Source organism: Bos grunniens, chromosome 1 (assembly GCF_055505025.1).
Source record: "Bos grunniens cultivar Pamir isolate PY7600 chromosome 1, Bosgru_T2T1.0, whole genome shotgun sequence".
In the NCBI taxonomy this organism is placed as follows: Eukaryota; Metazoa; Chordata; class Mammalia; order Artiodactyla; family Bovidae; genus Bos; species Bos grunniens.
In genome coordinates, this window is record NC_141165.1 from 27,813,089 (window position 1) to 27,829,913 (window position 16,825).

At 41.1% G+C, this 16,825-nt stretch overlaps 2 protein-coding genes across 3 annotated transcripts in view; one reads left to right on the top strand and one right to left on the bottom strand.

Moving 5' to 3' along the window:
* The first annotated feature begins 752 nt into the window (after positions 1 to 752).
* On the top strand, positions 753 to 14,194 carry MRPS22 (mitochondrial ribosomal protein S22). Its single transcript, XM_086368564.1, has 8 exons — positions 753 to 932; positions 4,980 to 5,143; positions 6,211 to 6,375; positions 8,671 to 8,814; positions 9,118 to 9,201; positions 10,415 to 10,560; positions 12,974 to 13,082; positions 14,066 to 14,194. Exons 1-8 carry the CDS (start codon positions 758 to 760, stop codon positions 14,159 to 14,161), a joined length of 1,083 nt encoding a protein of 360 aa, XP_086224690.1. The 5' UTR covers positions 753 to 757; the 3' UTR covers positions 14,162 to 14,194.
* A 555-nt stretch (positions 14,195 to 14,749) lies between these two features.
* The window catches only part of COPB2 (coat protein complex I subunit beta 2), a 32,974-nt gene continuing 30,898 nt past the window's right edge, over positions 14,750 to 16,825 (bottom strand). For both annotated transcript variants that reach the window (XM_086368374.1, XM_086368448.1), the window contains exons 18-22: positions 16,082 to 16,174; positions 15,816 to 15,996; positions 15,562 to 15,630; positions 15,348 to 15,419; positions 14,750 to 15,110 (exon numbers count right to left, since the gene is read on the bottom strand). In XM_086368374.1, the coding sequence (XP_086224500.1) occupies positions 15,015 to 15,110; positions 15,348 to 15,419; positions 15,562 to 15,630; positions 15,816 to 15,996; positions 16,082 to 16,174 (511 nt within the window). In that variant the 3' untranslated portion in view covers positions 14,750 to 15,014. The remainder of the gene's footprint in view (positions 15,111 to 15,347; positions 15,420 to 15,561; positions 15,631 to 15,815; positions 15,997 to 16,081; positions 16,175 to 16,825) is intronic.

The window sequence follows — 16,825 nt, forward strand, 5'->3', positions numbered from 1 at the left end:
TCTAATCGTTCATTTAGTCATTTATTCAACAAATGTTTCCTGTGTGCATATGTACCAGGCTGGGTGATCTTATAACACAATATATAATGTCATTGATTTCATGGCATGAGAAAAATAAGCAAGCAGATAAATGAGCAAAATAATTGAGCACAAATTGAGAAAAGAGCTGCAAAAGAGACTTGAGATTCTGAGACAGAAAAAGGTGTGTGAGTTGAAGGGGAATGATAGGTGCCATGGCAATCGGGGTCTGGAATCAGGTATTATTTGGCAACCCACTCCAGTGTTCTTGCCTGGAGAATCCCAGGGGCGGGGAAGTCTGGTGGGCTGCCGTCTATGGGGTCGCACAGAGTCGGACACGACTGAAGCGACTTAGCAGTAGCAGTAGCAGCAGTGGGGCGGGGTGGGGGCGGGGGTTGGGGGCGTGAGACTTTTGAATGGAAAAGTAGGATGCTGAGGCAGTTGGATTTAAACCTGGGGCTGGGAGAAAAGGTTTGGGCAGGAAGTGGGAATTTGTTATTTAGAGCCATGGAAACGAAGGAAAGGTCCAGAAAAAAGGTCATATAAACACCTTTTACGTGTGAACGAGCTGTTTACAAGAAACAATCTATTGTTTTATAAACAAGTTTATTGTTTTATAAATAGGAATTGCGTCGCTTCCTCCTTCTCCTTCATCCAGACTACATTTCCCAGGGTGCCGCGCGAACCGCGTGAGACCCAGAATCTTTCTCAGCCGTTTCCGGCGTAAGTGGCCCGGATAATGATGGCGACCCTCAGAGTGTCTTTATCGCTGTGGAATCTCCATGCAGGTTCTCGGGGTGCCGGGCGAGTCTATTTCCGGGCCCGCGCTCGGCCCCGGCCCGGCGACCTGTTCCAGCCTCTGCCCGGGGTCTGCGGGGCGGGAACGCCATGCCGTGGGCTCTGTTCCGAGGCCGGTGAGTGACCTGCTAGGCGTCCCCTGGAGCGTTCTTCTGGGAGATCTAGAGCCCTTCAGATGACGAGACCCACGCGGGGGCCCCAGTTCTTCCCGTGGCGCGCCCTTAGACCCAGGCGGCTCTATCCTGTCGGACGTCACCCGCGTTTGTTGATTCGTTCCCTTGCCTAAGCAGCACTGCTTGAGCTCCGCTCTTCGTAGAGCACCACGCTAAGTTTAGGGGTTAAGGGGGACTAAGACTGACATCGGTTTTTGCTTGAGGGAAGTCGTGGTCCATTGAGAAGAGGCAGTGCAGTGTGACCTGGACTGTGATTGGGGATGGAGAGGAGTGAGTGAATAATAGTCGCTCAGTCGTGTCCGACTATATCCGCCCGAATGGACTGTAGCCTGCCAGGCTCCTATGTCCGTGGAATTATCCAGGCAAGGATACTGGAGTGGGTTGCCATTTCCTTCTCCAATGGAGAGAAGAGTGGCGCTTAAACTAGGCTGGGAGGGCAGGGGAGGTTTCCTAGAAAATGTGACCACAGTTGAAACTTGGTTAATCGTGTTGAGAAAACCAAGAAACATTTCAAGTGCAGGAAACAGCATAAGCAAAAGTCCAGAAATGAGACTGAACCCAGGTAGTTTGGGAACCCATTGTGGAGGCAGGAGAAATGAGATGGGAGAGGGAGTGGAATTAAATATCTGTTTTGGATGCATTACATTTGAAATTTGAAATGCCTTTGAAATTCAAGTGGAGGTGTCAGATATGCAGTTACATATAAGGTGAGAAACACTGGAGTAAAAATGTTAACAGAAGCTGGGGGGAATGGGTGAGGTGGTCTGAGGTGAGAGGTGGTGCTGAGCGCTATTGTGTGTCAGGCACTGTAAGAGACCTTGGGTGCCAGAGATCAGTACAAGACAGGGCTGTTGCCTTGGGAGAGCACAAAGTCTACTGGGGACACAGTTTCAATTATTAGTTGGCTGTATATACATGAGTTTATTTCTGCACTCTATTCTCTTGGTCTGTGTGTCTTTTTTTATGCCAGGACCATACTGTTTTGATTTCATGTTAATGGCTTGAAGTCTGGAAGTGTGATGCCTCCTGCTTTGTTCTTCTTAGGATTGGTTTGGCAATCACATGGTCTCTTGTGATTTCGATTCCATACAGATTTGTCAATTGTTTTTTTCCACTTCTGTAAAAAATGCTGTTGAACTCTCAGTAGGGGTTGCATTGAATCTGTAGATAGCTTTGGGTAGTATGGACATTTTAATGATATTAATTCTCTAATCCATGAACACAGAGTACCTGCCCACTTATTATACGTTTGATTTCTTTCATCAACGTTTTGTGGTTTTCAGCAACGCAATCTTTCACCTCCTTGGTTAAATTTAGTACTAAATATTATAATGTTTTTGATACTTTATTACTTTTTCAGGTAATTTGTTGTTAGTGTATAGAAATGGTATTGGTTTTGGGATATTAATTTTGTATCTTGCAACTTTGCTGAATTTGTTGATCTCATAGTTTATTGATGGAGTCTTTAGGATTTTTATAGATAACATCATGTTGTCTGCAGAGAGAGACAGTTTTACTCCATTTCAATTCTGATGCCTTTTATTTCTTTTTCTTGGCTGAGTACTCAGACTAGAACTTCCAGTACTGGGTTGTATAAGGAGTGGTGAGAGTGGGCAACCCTATCTTGTTTCTGTTCTTGGAGAAAAGACTTTCAACCTTTCCTGACTGAGTATGTTAGCAGTGTGTTTGTCATTTATGGTCTTTATTGTGTTGAGGTGTGTTCCTTTTTACCTGATTTGTTAGAAATTTAAAATCATTAATTTTGTCACGTGCTTGTTTGCATCTATCAAAGAAATCTTTTTCCTTCTTTCTATGAATATGTTTCATAATGATTGGTTTGAGTATGTTGAGCCGTATTTGCGTCCCAAATCTTCTTTGATCTTGGTGAACGATCTTTTTAACGTTCTGCTGAATCAGTTTGCTAGTATTTTATTGAGAATTTTTGCATCTGTATTCATCAGGGATATTGGCCTGTAGATTTCTGTTAGTATCCTTTATTGATTTCAGTATCAGGATAATGCTGGCCTTATAAAATGAGTTTGGGAGTGCTTCCTGCTCTTCAGTTTTTTGGAAGAGTTTGAGAAGGATTGGCATTAATTTGTCTTTAAATGTTTGATAAGTCTCCTGTGAAACCATCTGGTCCTGAGCCTGTTTTCACTGGAGGATTTTTTATTATGGATTCAGTCTTCTTGGTAGTAATTGGTCTGCTTTGATTTTCTATTACTTCCTGATTTAGTCTTGGTAGATTGTATGTTTCTAAGAATTTTTCCACTTCTTCTAGGTTGTCCAATTTCTTGGCATATTGTTACTCATAGTAGCCCTTTATGATCCTTTGTAATTCTGTAGTATCAGTTGTAATGTCTTTTTTAGTTATAATTTTGTTAGTTTGGGTCCTCTTTTTCCCTTGGTCTAGCTAAAAGTTTGTCAGTTTTGTTTTTGTTTTCAAAGAACCACCTCTTTATTTTGTTACTCTTTTCTGTTGTTTGGATTACATATTTAATAAATGACTGTGATTGATCTGTGGAGAATGGTCAGAATGGAGGCAAGGAGACAGGTTAGAAGGCTGAGGCAAGAGATAGGATGGCCTTGACTAGGGTAGTGGCAGTGGGAAATAGAGAGTTAAAGAATGCTTTATAAGATGTAACAGGCAATTGATTTGTGTCAGTGTCCTCTTGTAAAAATGGGACTAATCATAGTATTTACGGGGTTGTTATGAGGATTAAATGTACCAAGTATGTAAAAGTATTAGTCAGTACTGGCACATAGTAAATATCTAACAGATGTTAGCTGTTAACATTACCATTTTTATTATTGATGCTGTTGGCTAGATGTGGAGGGTAGTGGGGAAGTCAAGAATGACTGTAGGTTTCTGGCCCACGTGACCTATTGGATGGTGCTAAGGATAGGAGGAAAAGCAGGTTTGTGACAGAAGAGAAGTTACGAGTTCTGCTTTGGCAGTATGACGTACATGCGAGATGTCCGTTGGGTAGTTAGATGGAAGATGATCTGGCTGGATATTCAGCTTTTAGAGTTTCTAGGTAGTTAATAGTTACAGAAGGTTAGGAGATAATCCATCAAGAATGTGAGAAGGGAGAGAAGAGTGTAGTTCAGAATCCTGTGGGACATCAGCATTTATAGGGCCAGCAGAGGACGAGGTGGTTGGGACGAATGGCTTCCCCCACCCCAGTGGCAGTAGAGGCTGGGCAAAGGGATAGGCATACTAGGGCGGGCAGAGCTGAGATCTGCGTCTCGGCTCCTGTCCAACTTTCTTCCATAACATCACATGGCCTTTTCAGTATCGTGTCCAGTGATCCAGGCCTCTCTTTCCTATGGAACCCCTCAGCCTAGAATTTCCTTCCCTTTTTTTCTCTGCCCTATTCAGGGTCCCCGGGAAGCATTCTTTGACTCTACCATGCCTTTCTCTGCTCCCAGGCTAAGTTTAGTTTCAGTCTCTGTTATCATACAACCCCCTGTACCTCCCTTGTATGTAGCACTTACTCTGAGGAACATGATGGTAAATTGAAATTGATCTAGGTTCTAGAATCAGATAAACTTTGGTTTAAATCCTGGGTATATCATTTAATAGCTAATTGTCTTTGGCAAGCCTCCAGTATCCTCATATACAAAACTGGGATGTCAGTACATACTTTGTGGCTTGGTGTAAGCCTTCCTGAAAATGTGTGTAACTCCTGTCAAATAGGAAACAATTCTTTGGTTGGCAGTAACCGTTATTGTCATTAATATTGCATTAACTACTTTTATCCTGTTGCTTCCTTCACTAGACTTTGAGTGCCTTTTTGGCAGAAACTGTATCTCGATCATCGTGAATGCCCAGTAAATTTTAAATGAATGAATGAGTCTTGTAGGTATTAGCATTGTGCATACTGAGGTAGACATGGTGTTAATCATTTTTATCATTGACTTTTTCCATTTAGATGTCTTGTTGTCTTGTCATTTTTGCCATCTTATTTACTAAAACTTATTTAACAGAATCTGGTAGCCCAAAGATAAAGAAACCTACTTTTATGGATGAGGAAGTCCAAAGCATACTCATCAAGATGACAGGCTTGGATTTACTGAAGATTTTTAAGCCAGCAGTACAAGAAACGAAACCACCAACTTACAAGCTAATGACCCAGGCACAGTTGGAAGAGGTATGTGAACGTAGGAATATTGGTAGAATATCTTTCTTTAAAAGATTAAACAAAATTTTCAGGGTCCCTCCAGATTTGAGGGGGAGTTCCAGGCACAGAACTGAGAAAAGAAACTTGTGCAGTCTGGCAGAGAGGAGTAGGGAAGATTGCCAGAATCAGACAGACTGCACATACGGGTCAGGTCTGGCTATCAGGCGGAACCACCTCTGCTCCAAAACCAGCCTAGCATCCTTCCTCTGTTCTCCTTGCTCCAGCCTCCTTCCTGCAGAAACATTGGTTGTGAGCTGCTTTAAGGCTGAGGCTTGGTGAGATTGTGAGATCCTTCTGAACAGTATTCTGTTCCAGGCAGGTGTCCTCCTGCAGTCATGGGTATTGAGTGCTTTGTGGAAAACCCTTTCATGTATGAATATGTGAAATATTGTTGCTTTTCTTTCAACTCAAAAATCATTGAGAGCCATAGCAGAGTTCAAATACCCCAAAGTATATAGCACATGAAGAGTGAAAGGCCCCTTTCATCTCTCAGAGAACCACTGTTAGCAGTATGGCATGGAGCACTGTGCTCAGTGGTTAAGGGCATGGGCTCTGGAGTTAAATTGCCTGGGTTCAAATTGTAGTGCTGCAGCTTGTTAGCAATTTACTTAACATTTGTGTGCCTCTATTTTCTTTCTCATAAAATGACCTCTAAATAGTAACGCTTGGCTCATATGGGTAGTTGTGGCATTAAAGGAGCCAGATGCACTCAGAGTATTTGAGCAATATCTGGAACATAGTAAGCACCCAGTAAGTGAAATCCTCTGTCCTGTTTTGGGTGGCTCTTGTGGCCTGGCTCTGTCTCAGAGCCTCCCTTTTCTGTTTTTGAGAGTGGTTGAGCCTGTGACGGATGCTGTCATCACAGAGACAAAGGCCAGGGCCCAGGAGCCCAAGTTTGGCTTTTCACTCACTTATTTGTACCTACAGGTTCTGTCTGAAGTCTTTAGCACTTTTCTTTATTAGTATCTGCTTTTGTCAGATGATCCTTTTGGTCTGTAACTTTGTGGCTTTCCCTAAGATATATTTTATTTCATTAGGCTACAAGACAGGCGATTGAGGCAGCTAAAGTCAGATTAAAAATGCCACCAGTTCTGAAAGAGCGAACACCAATAAATGATGTGTTAGCTGAAGATAAGATTTTGGAAGGAACCGAAACAGCCAAATATGTGTTTACTGATATATCGTACAGCATACCACATCGGGTAAGTATATGTCTAATCACAAAATGATTCTGCCCAAGCTAGATTGACTTCAAAAAGCTCAAGCTTTTTGAGAAGATGGAATGCTTGCTGATGCCCCCAAAGCTCAGACTTCTCAAAGGATTTTCACTTTTCAGAATTTGCAGTAAAAATATCCCACTTGCCCAGATAATTTCTAGGTACCACTTCATCTGCTGTAGTTTTTATTGTCTAGCTCCTCTTCACTTGATTGGCAGTTCCAAAAGAACACTCTAGCACTTATAAAATAAAATACATTAGTTTTGTGTTTGAGCCTTTTCAAGTAATGAGTGAAAAGAGTAATTTGCATTTTAGCCCACAAACTGCAGTAGAATATTTAATAGTGATAGGGTTGAAAAAAGGGCCACCCCATGCTAATCTTTTTATCATATTGATTATGGTTAGAAGACGCGATGTGAGCAGTGTCCATGTCTGTAGTCAGTCACCTGTATATCTGACATAATGAATGGGATCAGAGTTTCATTTTATTAGAATTTTTGCTTTGAAGTATTTTAATATACGTTTGCAGTGCTGTGAAGGCTGGTTATGGGAGCATTCTATAACCTGAAAGGGAGAAAGGAACTTGGAATTCAAATTGCCAAAATCCGTTTGAGGAACAATTGTGTTACTTTACCATCTATTTTATTTTTTTCTGTTTGCAGTGCTTGATGAAAGGTTTAATTATATTATGCTTAAAACACATTCAGAGACTTATTAAAGTTCTGAAGAGTTGAGAGTCACTACCATCTGGTTAAACACTAATCAGATGTGTAGCATTTATCAGCTGTGTGGAAAACTCTGTGTAAGTCCTTCTGGGTTTTGTAAAGAATTATAATCCAGTTCCTGACCTTTTCTAGTTCTGAAACAAAGTTAACAGTATCTATGAGGTGTCAAGAATGCTGCCTGTGCTAAATTAGATTGCCAGTTGAGTGGTACAGACAGTGAGTGGAATTCACCCAGTAGGTGAAGGAAGCATCGTTTGGCCTGGGATGATCTTTGATTTTGCCCTCAACACCTTGGTTGCGGTCACCGTACTTGTTTATCCAAACATTCATCAGAGCAATAGTTCTTTAATTTTTCTTCTGAGATGAGCTCTCTGAGCTTATTTGTCGCAGAAATGCTACAGTTTAAAATTTTAGATGTTAAGTTGAAACTCTGTAGTTTGAAACCTATGCTTTAGCTGGATCACCTTGCTAGAGTAGCTGTAGAAATTCTCTCTGTGGGGTGGGGTGGGGTGGGCTCCCCTAGTTTTCCCTTGGCGTTGGAACTACCCGACAACCTGGATGAATCTTGAGTCCGATTCGTCTGTTGTACATGCTGAGCCCCAGAGTCGACTTTCCAACGCTTTTCTCTTCACTCCCTCTTTCTCTTTTGAACGTGTATAATCAAGTCAAAATTAGACAATGCTTTTCCTTGGCCATTCCAATTTATAGAAGAAACCCTTAGGAGAACAGGAATGTTATTTGTGTAAGGAGTCCATATAAATACATAAATAAAACAAGAATTTCCTTAGAAAAAAAAAAAAAAGAGTGAAGAGACCAGAGGCAGGTGCACCAGTCTCTCTGACACATTTGTCTCTTGCCAGAATGAGGACTCGCAGAGGTGTGGAAGTAAGATTCCACATTCTTGGGTTTGTTCCATTTATCCTTGTCACTTTAAATATGGACCATAAAATAGTCAAGTCTTATCTGGGTGAGACTTTAGGATGAGAAAACAATTTAAAAAGGTTTATAGCACTTCTTTTTTCTGAAATGGATTTAGATGAATCTCAAATCAACTTTTTTTAGTTGAATCATTTTATGCATTCAACTCACTTTACCACTGTAGTTCATATTTAGTAAATACTTTCATTAGATTTTTGATCGTCAGAGGCACTGCAGTGATTAGTGAACTGAACTGAACTGAAAGTTTCTTAGTTGTGTCTGACTCTTTGCGACCCCATGGACTATACAGTTCATGGAATTCTCTAGGACAGAATACTGGAGTGGGTAGCCTATCCCTTCTCCAGGGGATCTTCTCAACCCAGGAATCAAACCGGGGTCTCCTGCATTGCAGGCGGATTCTTTACCAACTGAGCTATCAGGGATGATTAGTGAAGGAAGTATCAAATCTCGCCAAATCTGAGGTTTAAAATTATTATTGAAATCATACACGATTGCATTTTGTTTGCCCGTTGCATTTTATATTGTTGATTGCAAACTATTCTTATAATGGTGCTTAGTGGGACACTGGAACTAAAAATCAGCCCTCACAAACTCATCCTTGTGTTTTCTATTTCAGGAGCGTTTTATTGTTGTCAGAGAACCAAGTGGCACGCTACGCAAAGCCTCTTGGGAAGAACGGGACCGCATGATTCAAATTTATTTCCCCAAAGAAGGCCGTAGAGTTTTAACACCAGTAATTTTTAGGGAAGAAAATCTTCAGGTAAGATGACTTTGGGGTCATAGAGGCGGTGGTGATTTCTTTGTTGAACCTGTTGGCTCTGGTGCTGCTGGGTATTTTGCTTTGATAAACACAGGCATTTCTAATGATAAGTAGGGTCATTGTCTTGTAGTTGGGTTAGCTGGGATTTGAATCCAGGTGTGACATGTGGTTTGTGTGTGGTTTCTGCCTCCCTCGTGCTGGGCACAGATGTGGCCTGTGTGTGGAGGGGCAGGGCTGTCATGGTGTCTGGACAGGTGTTGCACTTTCTTCTCATTTAATTCCAACTCTGCTATGTGGGTTTAGACCATGTACAGTCAGGACCGGCATGTTGATGTCCTCAATCTCTGCGTTGCCCAGTTTGAGCCAGATTCTGCTGACTATATCAAAGTGAGTATATTTTATAGTATCTAAAGTATGGGTGTCAGTATGGTTATGAGTAAGATTTTTTAGTCCAACACAATGAGTTAGGTTATAAGCTTCAATACAGGGGGAGGAAAAGGGAAATGCCTGAACACCTGTCCAGTGCTGGATGTACACAAAATAGATATTTTCATCCTTTCAACAACCCTTTAAGGATGAGAGAACTTAAGTTTAGAGAGTCAAGTAACTCGCTGAAAGTTGCACAGCTAATAAGTGATAGAGTTAGTACCCAAACTGGATGGCAGAGATTTTTTCTTCAGTTTATTGTAAAGGAAAGTTATTTACTAAAGTTTGCCAAAATGCAGAGTATGTGCCTTATGTTGCAATTTAATAATCATATAGTACCTTCTGTGTGTAAGGTGTTACTGTGGAGGTGATGACATGAACTAGGATAGGGAACCTTGTCGAAGCTTGCAGTCCAGGAAAGATTGTGGGGAAGTATAATCACCACCATAGGTCTAAGATGTTGGGTGCTAAGAGAAGGCTGCAACATGCTCTTAGGGAAGGCCTAAGAGGGCTTTAGGAGGATAGGGAACATTGTGGCAAGTGGATGGAGAAGTATTTCAGGTAGAAAGGAAAGTACGAACAATAGGCAGGACACAAAAGTAGACTTGAGAAATGGCCAGTCATCTGTTTTGCTTGTACATGTGGTGAATACCTAGGGAAGTGGTTCAAGATTAAGCTAGAAAGGTAGATGGGGCCATATCACAGGTAACCTCAGATGCTAGGCTGACGAATCTGGACTTCAGTCAGCAGCCTTTTTAATATAGGAATGCCCTCATCAGAGTCCTCATTTAAGATCAGTCTGGAAGAACTAAAGGAACATTAATTAGTAAGATGGAGTGGGATAGTTGACTGGGTAGGGGAAAGGAGAAGTGGAAGTCCGTTATTTCCAGTGGTCCATATATATAATAGGTGCTTCATATGTAGTGCATGGCTGCTGAAGAGTAACTGATCTGGTTATAAATGTCTGGCAGACTTGTTCCAGGTTCCACACACTTCCAGTGGCGAGCTGTCCTTAATCATACCTGCTAGTTAATGACTGATAGTGGATGCAGGATCAGGAGACCTGGTTTACTAATATTTTCTTGGACAGCTCGCATGCTAGTGGGTGTATATCCAGTAATGTTGGCTCACTTTTACTTTTGTATTTCTGAAAAATTGCATTTTGTATGGATAGGTTCATCATCAGACCTATGAAGATATAGATAAATATGGAAAGTATGACCTTTTACGTTCAACAAGACACTTTGGTGGAATGGCCTGGTATTTTGTAAATAAGAAAAAGATCGATGGTTTATTGATTGACCAGATTCAGAGAGATTTGTAAGTACGATCTTAGTAAGTAAAGAAATTCTCACTATCATTACAGTAAACCTGTATTTCGGTTCAGTTCAGTCGCTCAGTTGTGTCCGACTCTTTGCAACCCCATGAACCACAACATGTCAGGCCTCCCTGTCCATCACCAACTCCCAGAGTCCACCCAAGCCCACGTCCATTGAGTCGGTGATGCCATCCAACCATCTCATCCTCTTTCGTCTCCTTCTCCTCCTGCCCTCAATCTTTCCCAGCATCAGGGTCTTTTCCAATGAGTCAGCTCTTCGCATCAGGTGGCCAAAGTATTGGAGTTTCAGCTTCAGCATCAGTCCTTCCAATGAACACCCAGGACTGATCTCCTTTAGGAGGGACTGGTTGGATCTCCTTGCAGTCCACATCCCACATAAGCAGGAGGTGCTGGTGATCATGAGCATGTTCAAAAATTACTTGCCTTTAGGTGCATTAGCTGTGAATGAATTTAAAGCTGCTCAGCTGTAAATGTTCTGAAATTATTTAACATTTTTTGCAAGAAATTAGAGCAACACAGAATGTATTTCGCTGAAAATTATTTATCAAGGTGTACTCATAAGTTATTATAGAAATACTTATCACATGTAAGCTTTACATCTGAAGCAATTTATTTGCATGCTGCTGCTGCTGCTAAGTCGCTTCAGTTGTGTCTGACTGTGTGTGATCCCACAGACGGCAGCCCACTAGGCTCCTCTGTCCCTGGGATTCTCCAGGCAAGAACACTGGAGTGGGTTGCCATTTCCTTCTCCAATGCATGAAAGTGAAAAGTGAAAGTCAAATCGCTCAGTCGTGCCTGACTCTTAAGCGACCCCATGAATTGCAGCCCACCAGGCTCCTCTGTCCATGGGAGTTTCCAGGCAAGAGTACTGGAGTGGGTTGCCATATTTGCATACTGGGAGGGAATTTTGAGTACTTAACCTTTCCTGCTCTGTGTAAGTAAAACTTCCTGTGGGAATTCTCAGCAGGACAGTTTGCTGCAAATCCCAGGTTAAACAGTAGAGGGTGCATATCCTTGGCAAATGGAGCCCATGCCAGAATTCTGCACAGATTTCAAACTTAAGTTCCACTGTTGGTCTTGAATTGAGGTGCTTTAAAACATTTTTTTACATGAGGATTTACTTGCTTTTAATTTCAAATACAGGCTGGGTTTGAAGCTAAATCGTTCTGTGAAACAGGTATTATACAGTAGCATGAACATAAAGACGCCCTGCTGTGACCAAGATATAGAAACCCAGTTAAGCTCTTTATGGACTCACATGCTTAGCTTTTAAGAGAATGACTGTTATCTTTTGTTGCCACATTTGTTGAACTATTAGAGTACAACAAACACAGTAGATAATGAACATTAAACAAATATTTTTCCTCTGGAAAGTTTGGTTTCTCAGCTCTGGTTTTCTCAGTTTCACCAAGAGATGACCTTTAGGGTGAACAGGCTTTGGGATGAGCCCAGAGCATTTCTCTAAGGTCACCGTGGCTTAAGAAACTCTTTACCCCACTCCCACTCCACTCTAGAAGGGCTTTGAGGTGGCAAATGGTAGGAAGGTGTTGACTGTGTGAGAGGATAGAGGTTATTTAGTTTGGGGAAGGCAAAGTTTTAATGTTGATAAAAACTGCCTATAGATTTCTCAAAAGGTTAAGTACAAACTGTAAGAATTGAGCTCTTGTTCTGGCTTCATCATGGGTAGTTGTGTGACAAGAGACAGACAAGACAGATTGCTGAGGAAGAACCTGAATTCTCTTCTATCTAGAGTGCATAATTTCAAATTTGCTTCTCTAGGATGCTGATTTTTAACTAATGGGATCCTGTGAATTGACAGGTGGCTTGGGAGTCTTTCCTTGGACTTCTAGATGCCTCTCAGAAGCATTTATCCACTAATTCAGAGTCTCAATGAAAATTCCTCGGCAGATGTCACTGCTAGTTTACACCTGAAGGCAAGTGGACTGAGCATCCCCATGTCCACCAGCCTCTGGCTTATGTGGGATGAGGGTACAGACCCACCCTCTCTATTACTATCTGCTGGTGATGTGGGCCAGCCTGGAAATCACCCACTGTTAGAACACTGTTTCTATGAGAAATGATGCTCTGCTTTCAGAAAGGATACAGCCACATTTTTAATATATTCACTTTCATTATCTGGGTACCTGTCTGTATTGACTCTTGTCCTGTGAAACCTAAACTAGCCAATATTCCTGAAAATGGTTTGAAAATATGAAACTGAAAGCTGTAAAAGTTTTTTTTCCCCCTGGCCCAAAGGAAGTTTGAAATGTAAAGTTCAGCATATACTTTTATAGGACTGTGAAGCCGAAGAAGAAAACTATAAACTAAAGTTAAATATGTAAAAAGAAAATGAAAACAACAAACCCTTTGTAACAGTAAACCCTTTCCCTCCAGAGTTGATGATGCCGCCAGCTTGGTCCAGCTCTATCACATCCTCCATCCTGATGGCCAGTCAGCTCAAGAGGCCAAAGAGCAGGCTGCTGAGGGATTACAGTTAATTAAGGTAAAGGGACTTCTTTCACATTCATTATCATGTAGTGATTGAGTGAAGAAATCATAGGGTTCAATCCCTGGGTCAGGAAGATCCCCTGGAGAAGGGAATGGTAACCCGCTCCAGTATTCTTACTTGGAGAATCCCAGAGGAGATTAGGAGATTAGGACAGAGGAAACTAGAGGGCTACACCCCGTGGGGGTTGCAAAGAGTAGTACACAACTGAGTGACCAACACACACACAGATTCGTGGTCTTAAACCAGAGTGATTAGAGCCCCGTATTTCTTCAGCCTGGACAATAGAAACAGCTGCCACCGGAGTCCAAGGAGTTCAGATAGTGGGGCGGCAGCTCCTGTGCTCTTTAGAGCACATGTCGCCCAGTTTGGTCACATTCCTGTCCAGAAGCAGGGAGGATAGTGCGTTCTCATTTTGGAACTGTATCGCTCTCAAAACTATGGGATTACACAGATTTCTCTGTAAATGTTGAGATGGTTTTTTTTCAGGATGCGGGGAAACCATTGTATGATTTTCATCTTTTCTGATGCTCACAATAGACATGTATTTGTGGATCTGGCTTCTCTCCTAATATTACTTTATGCTACTGCAAAGCAGTTATAAGGCTTACTGAGGATAAAAACAACCAGTGATGACATTATAGGTGGAGTAGGAAAAGCCCATTCTTTAAAGTGAAAAATCATCTTGCTAACTTCCATCCTCTGGATTTCTCTTGAACCTAATGCTTCTTATTTTGATCCAGCAGTGTAGGTTTTCTTAATTTTTTTCTGAAAAATGACAATCATGTTTGGAAACTTCTGGTGTTTGGAATTAGGTTGCTTTAACTGTGATACTGTTTTTCTGTCCATGTAGTATGCTTATTGTTTGGTAATCAGAAAAATATTGTGAAATGTGGAGGGTTTTTAAACTGGGACTTCACTAGGAACTTTATCAATAGTATATTCTCTATTTTAAAACTTTTTTTTTTTTTTTTAAACAGGTCTTTGCAAAAACAGAAGCACAGAAGGGAGCATATATAGAATTAACACTGCAAGCTTACCAAGAAGCATTCATTAGCAGTTCTGCAGCTTCCTAAAAATATTTTTTAAATAAACTTCATTTTACTAAATTCTAGCTGGTTTTCTGTCAATACTGAAAAAAAATGTCAAAATTAAGAGTTCCTTATAAAATTGTTTTTTAGACTCTAAATAGTGCCTCTATCAGAAATACAAAGAAAAAACTATTTACTCCACTCACTTTCTGAGGCTATGAGAGGATAACTGAAGTATATTTAAATGCCTGGTTATGAATTTCTCTAATCATGTCAGATGAGTCCAGTGTAAAAAGAAAGAATAAAAGTACTATGTCTCTGTGTTACCAAATGGATCAGTTGGTAATTTAAACAGAGCCCAGCTTAATGTGGTCAGGGGAGTTGACTCTAGCAATAGGTACTACCAGACAAAGTCAGAGGAAGGCATAAGAAAGTTATACAGAATGAGGGGAATAATGCAGTGAGGTCTAGCACCGATACTCAAGTCTAAGAAAAATATGAATGATGCTATTTGAAAATAGTTATTCAAAGAGAAGAGAACATGGGCTGATACCTAGAAGAGGTGTAGTTTTGGCTCAGCCAAACTGGAATCCTGTTTTCATTTTGCAAAAAGGAAACTCTGAAGTATCTTCATTATTTCAAAAGATTTTATGAGATACGGTCCAATGACAGTATGAAAAAAATCAAAGCCCACAGCTGTTTTAGTTAAGCGAACAGTGCTTTAGATGCTGCACAGAAACTCCTCCGAAGATGAGGGCATTGTGCTCCTAGTGGGCAATAGCGTCTACATGTAAAAAATGTAAGGGGTTTCTCAGAGTCCAAAGCATGGTGGTCAGGGTGACGATCGATACCTGTCCATAATAATCATCTGTTTAGTTGAGTAAACGGGAAATATTATTTAGTCGTCCAAAATATCTTCATCTAGGTTGATATCTGTTGTGTCAATATCTTCTATTTCCAAATTATCCAAATCTACTTCCAACTCAAGTAAACTCTGCAAACAAAAGGAAGAGGGTGAGTTCTGTAGTACTGTGTTAACGAAGAGTTACCTGTGATTCATGATCCAAAGAGAACTAAACCAACAGTCAGAAAGGGGTATCTTTCCATTTCAAAGCCTCTGCTCTGAAACTGATTACATCACTTAAAACACAGGCCTGCACAGCTAGCACACGTTCACGTGGAAAGAGGGTGAGGCTGGGGTCCAGCGGGAAGCTGGGTATGATGTCAATACCTTTTCTTCTTTGTTGGCTGTCTGGGAGGTCACGATAACAGGAGTAGGAGAAGCAGGTTTCCCATCAAGTTCCTGAAAATCCACAAAACAAAGGAATTTGTTCAGGAATTCGAAGTTTTTGCCAAAGGGAAGACTGATCGGGATTAGGAAGTGGGAGATGGTACTTAAAATCAACAAATCTCAACCAGACTATCTTGTGTAGCAGTCTACTGACCTGCTGAGCTGCAGATCTTGAGGGCTGAAAGCCTTTTGCCTCTTCCATAACATTTCTTTCTTCATTTGGCTATCAGGGAATGAAGCAATGATGGAATGAAATATTCTGAAAGCATAAGTCATCTATGAACTTAGCCCAAATCCCAAATACTAGCTCTCAATCAAATCAGAACGTATGTAGTACAGTTTAAAACCTTAAGCTGTGAATGCCCTTCTACTTGCAGTTACGCAAAATCAGGCGCCCCAGGCACTCACGGTGACAAGTGGGTACTGTTTGGCCGGCCATAGGTCAGCATGCGTTTCCTTTACCCATTCTTCTACAACAAAGGCTTCCTTTAATCCAGGGAAAAGGTTTTCATATTCCGTTGGATCAGCAAGGGATTCTGCTGCTTTCTGATTGACTTTTGAGAGGTTTTCTCTCCAGAGTTTCACCACCCTGTTACAGATATGGAACCAAAGGGAGATTGGTAAGGACTCTGTTTTTATCTGAAATATTTCCTCCCAAAATGAAAAGTCTGTACCTTGAAACCTGACTGGGTAGGTAAGTCCGTGCCAGGAAGGCAGCTTCTGGCAGTCGTCCAGTTCTAATCAAAAGCTCCAGGCAAGCATCAAGCCTACAGATTAAAGACAGGCACTGTTACCATGAATAAACACCGTAATAATGGCACTTAGCACATTAGAGAAATGTGAATTTAGTGCTGCAAAGTCAGCATTCCCTCTCCAGCTCCCACATGTATACCTCTTTTCTGTCACTGAGCCATTAACTTATCACCTGTGAGTTACATAATGGACTCCAGGAGTGTGAGAAATAAGATAGCTTTTGTGACCATTTTCAATCTGCTTCACTGTCCTAGGCAGACTAAAGGGGCTTTTTAAGACAAGGTAGCTGATACGAACACATTTAAGGGCTTCAGGAGATACAGAGGAGAAACTCGTTTCTCAAGTATATTGCTGAGGGCAGCATCTCTAAGATGAACAGTGCTAGACAATGCAGTGGTGCCCAGTAGGAAAATATCCAAGTGTCCATTCTCTTTATTTCAGTTTTTTCCTGTGTAAGTTTGATAAAGTGGATACTGTGTTTTAGAATTAAGAATTTTTTTTTATTTTAAAAAGGTAATACTTGGATATTACAAAGTAATATGCCATATATTACATAATATCCTCAGCACCAAAGTCACAAACGTTAATATTCTGCAAAAAACACGTGACTACTAAATACAATAAAAACATACCAAGTGGCATAAAAACATTAAAAACAACTAACA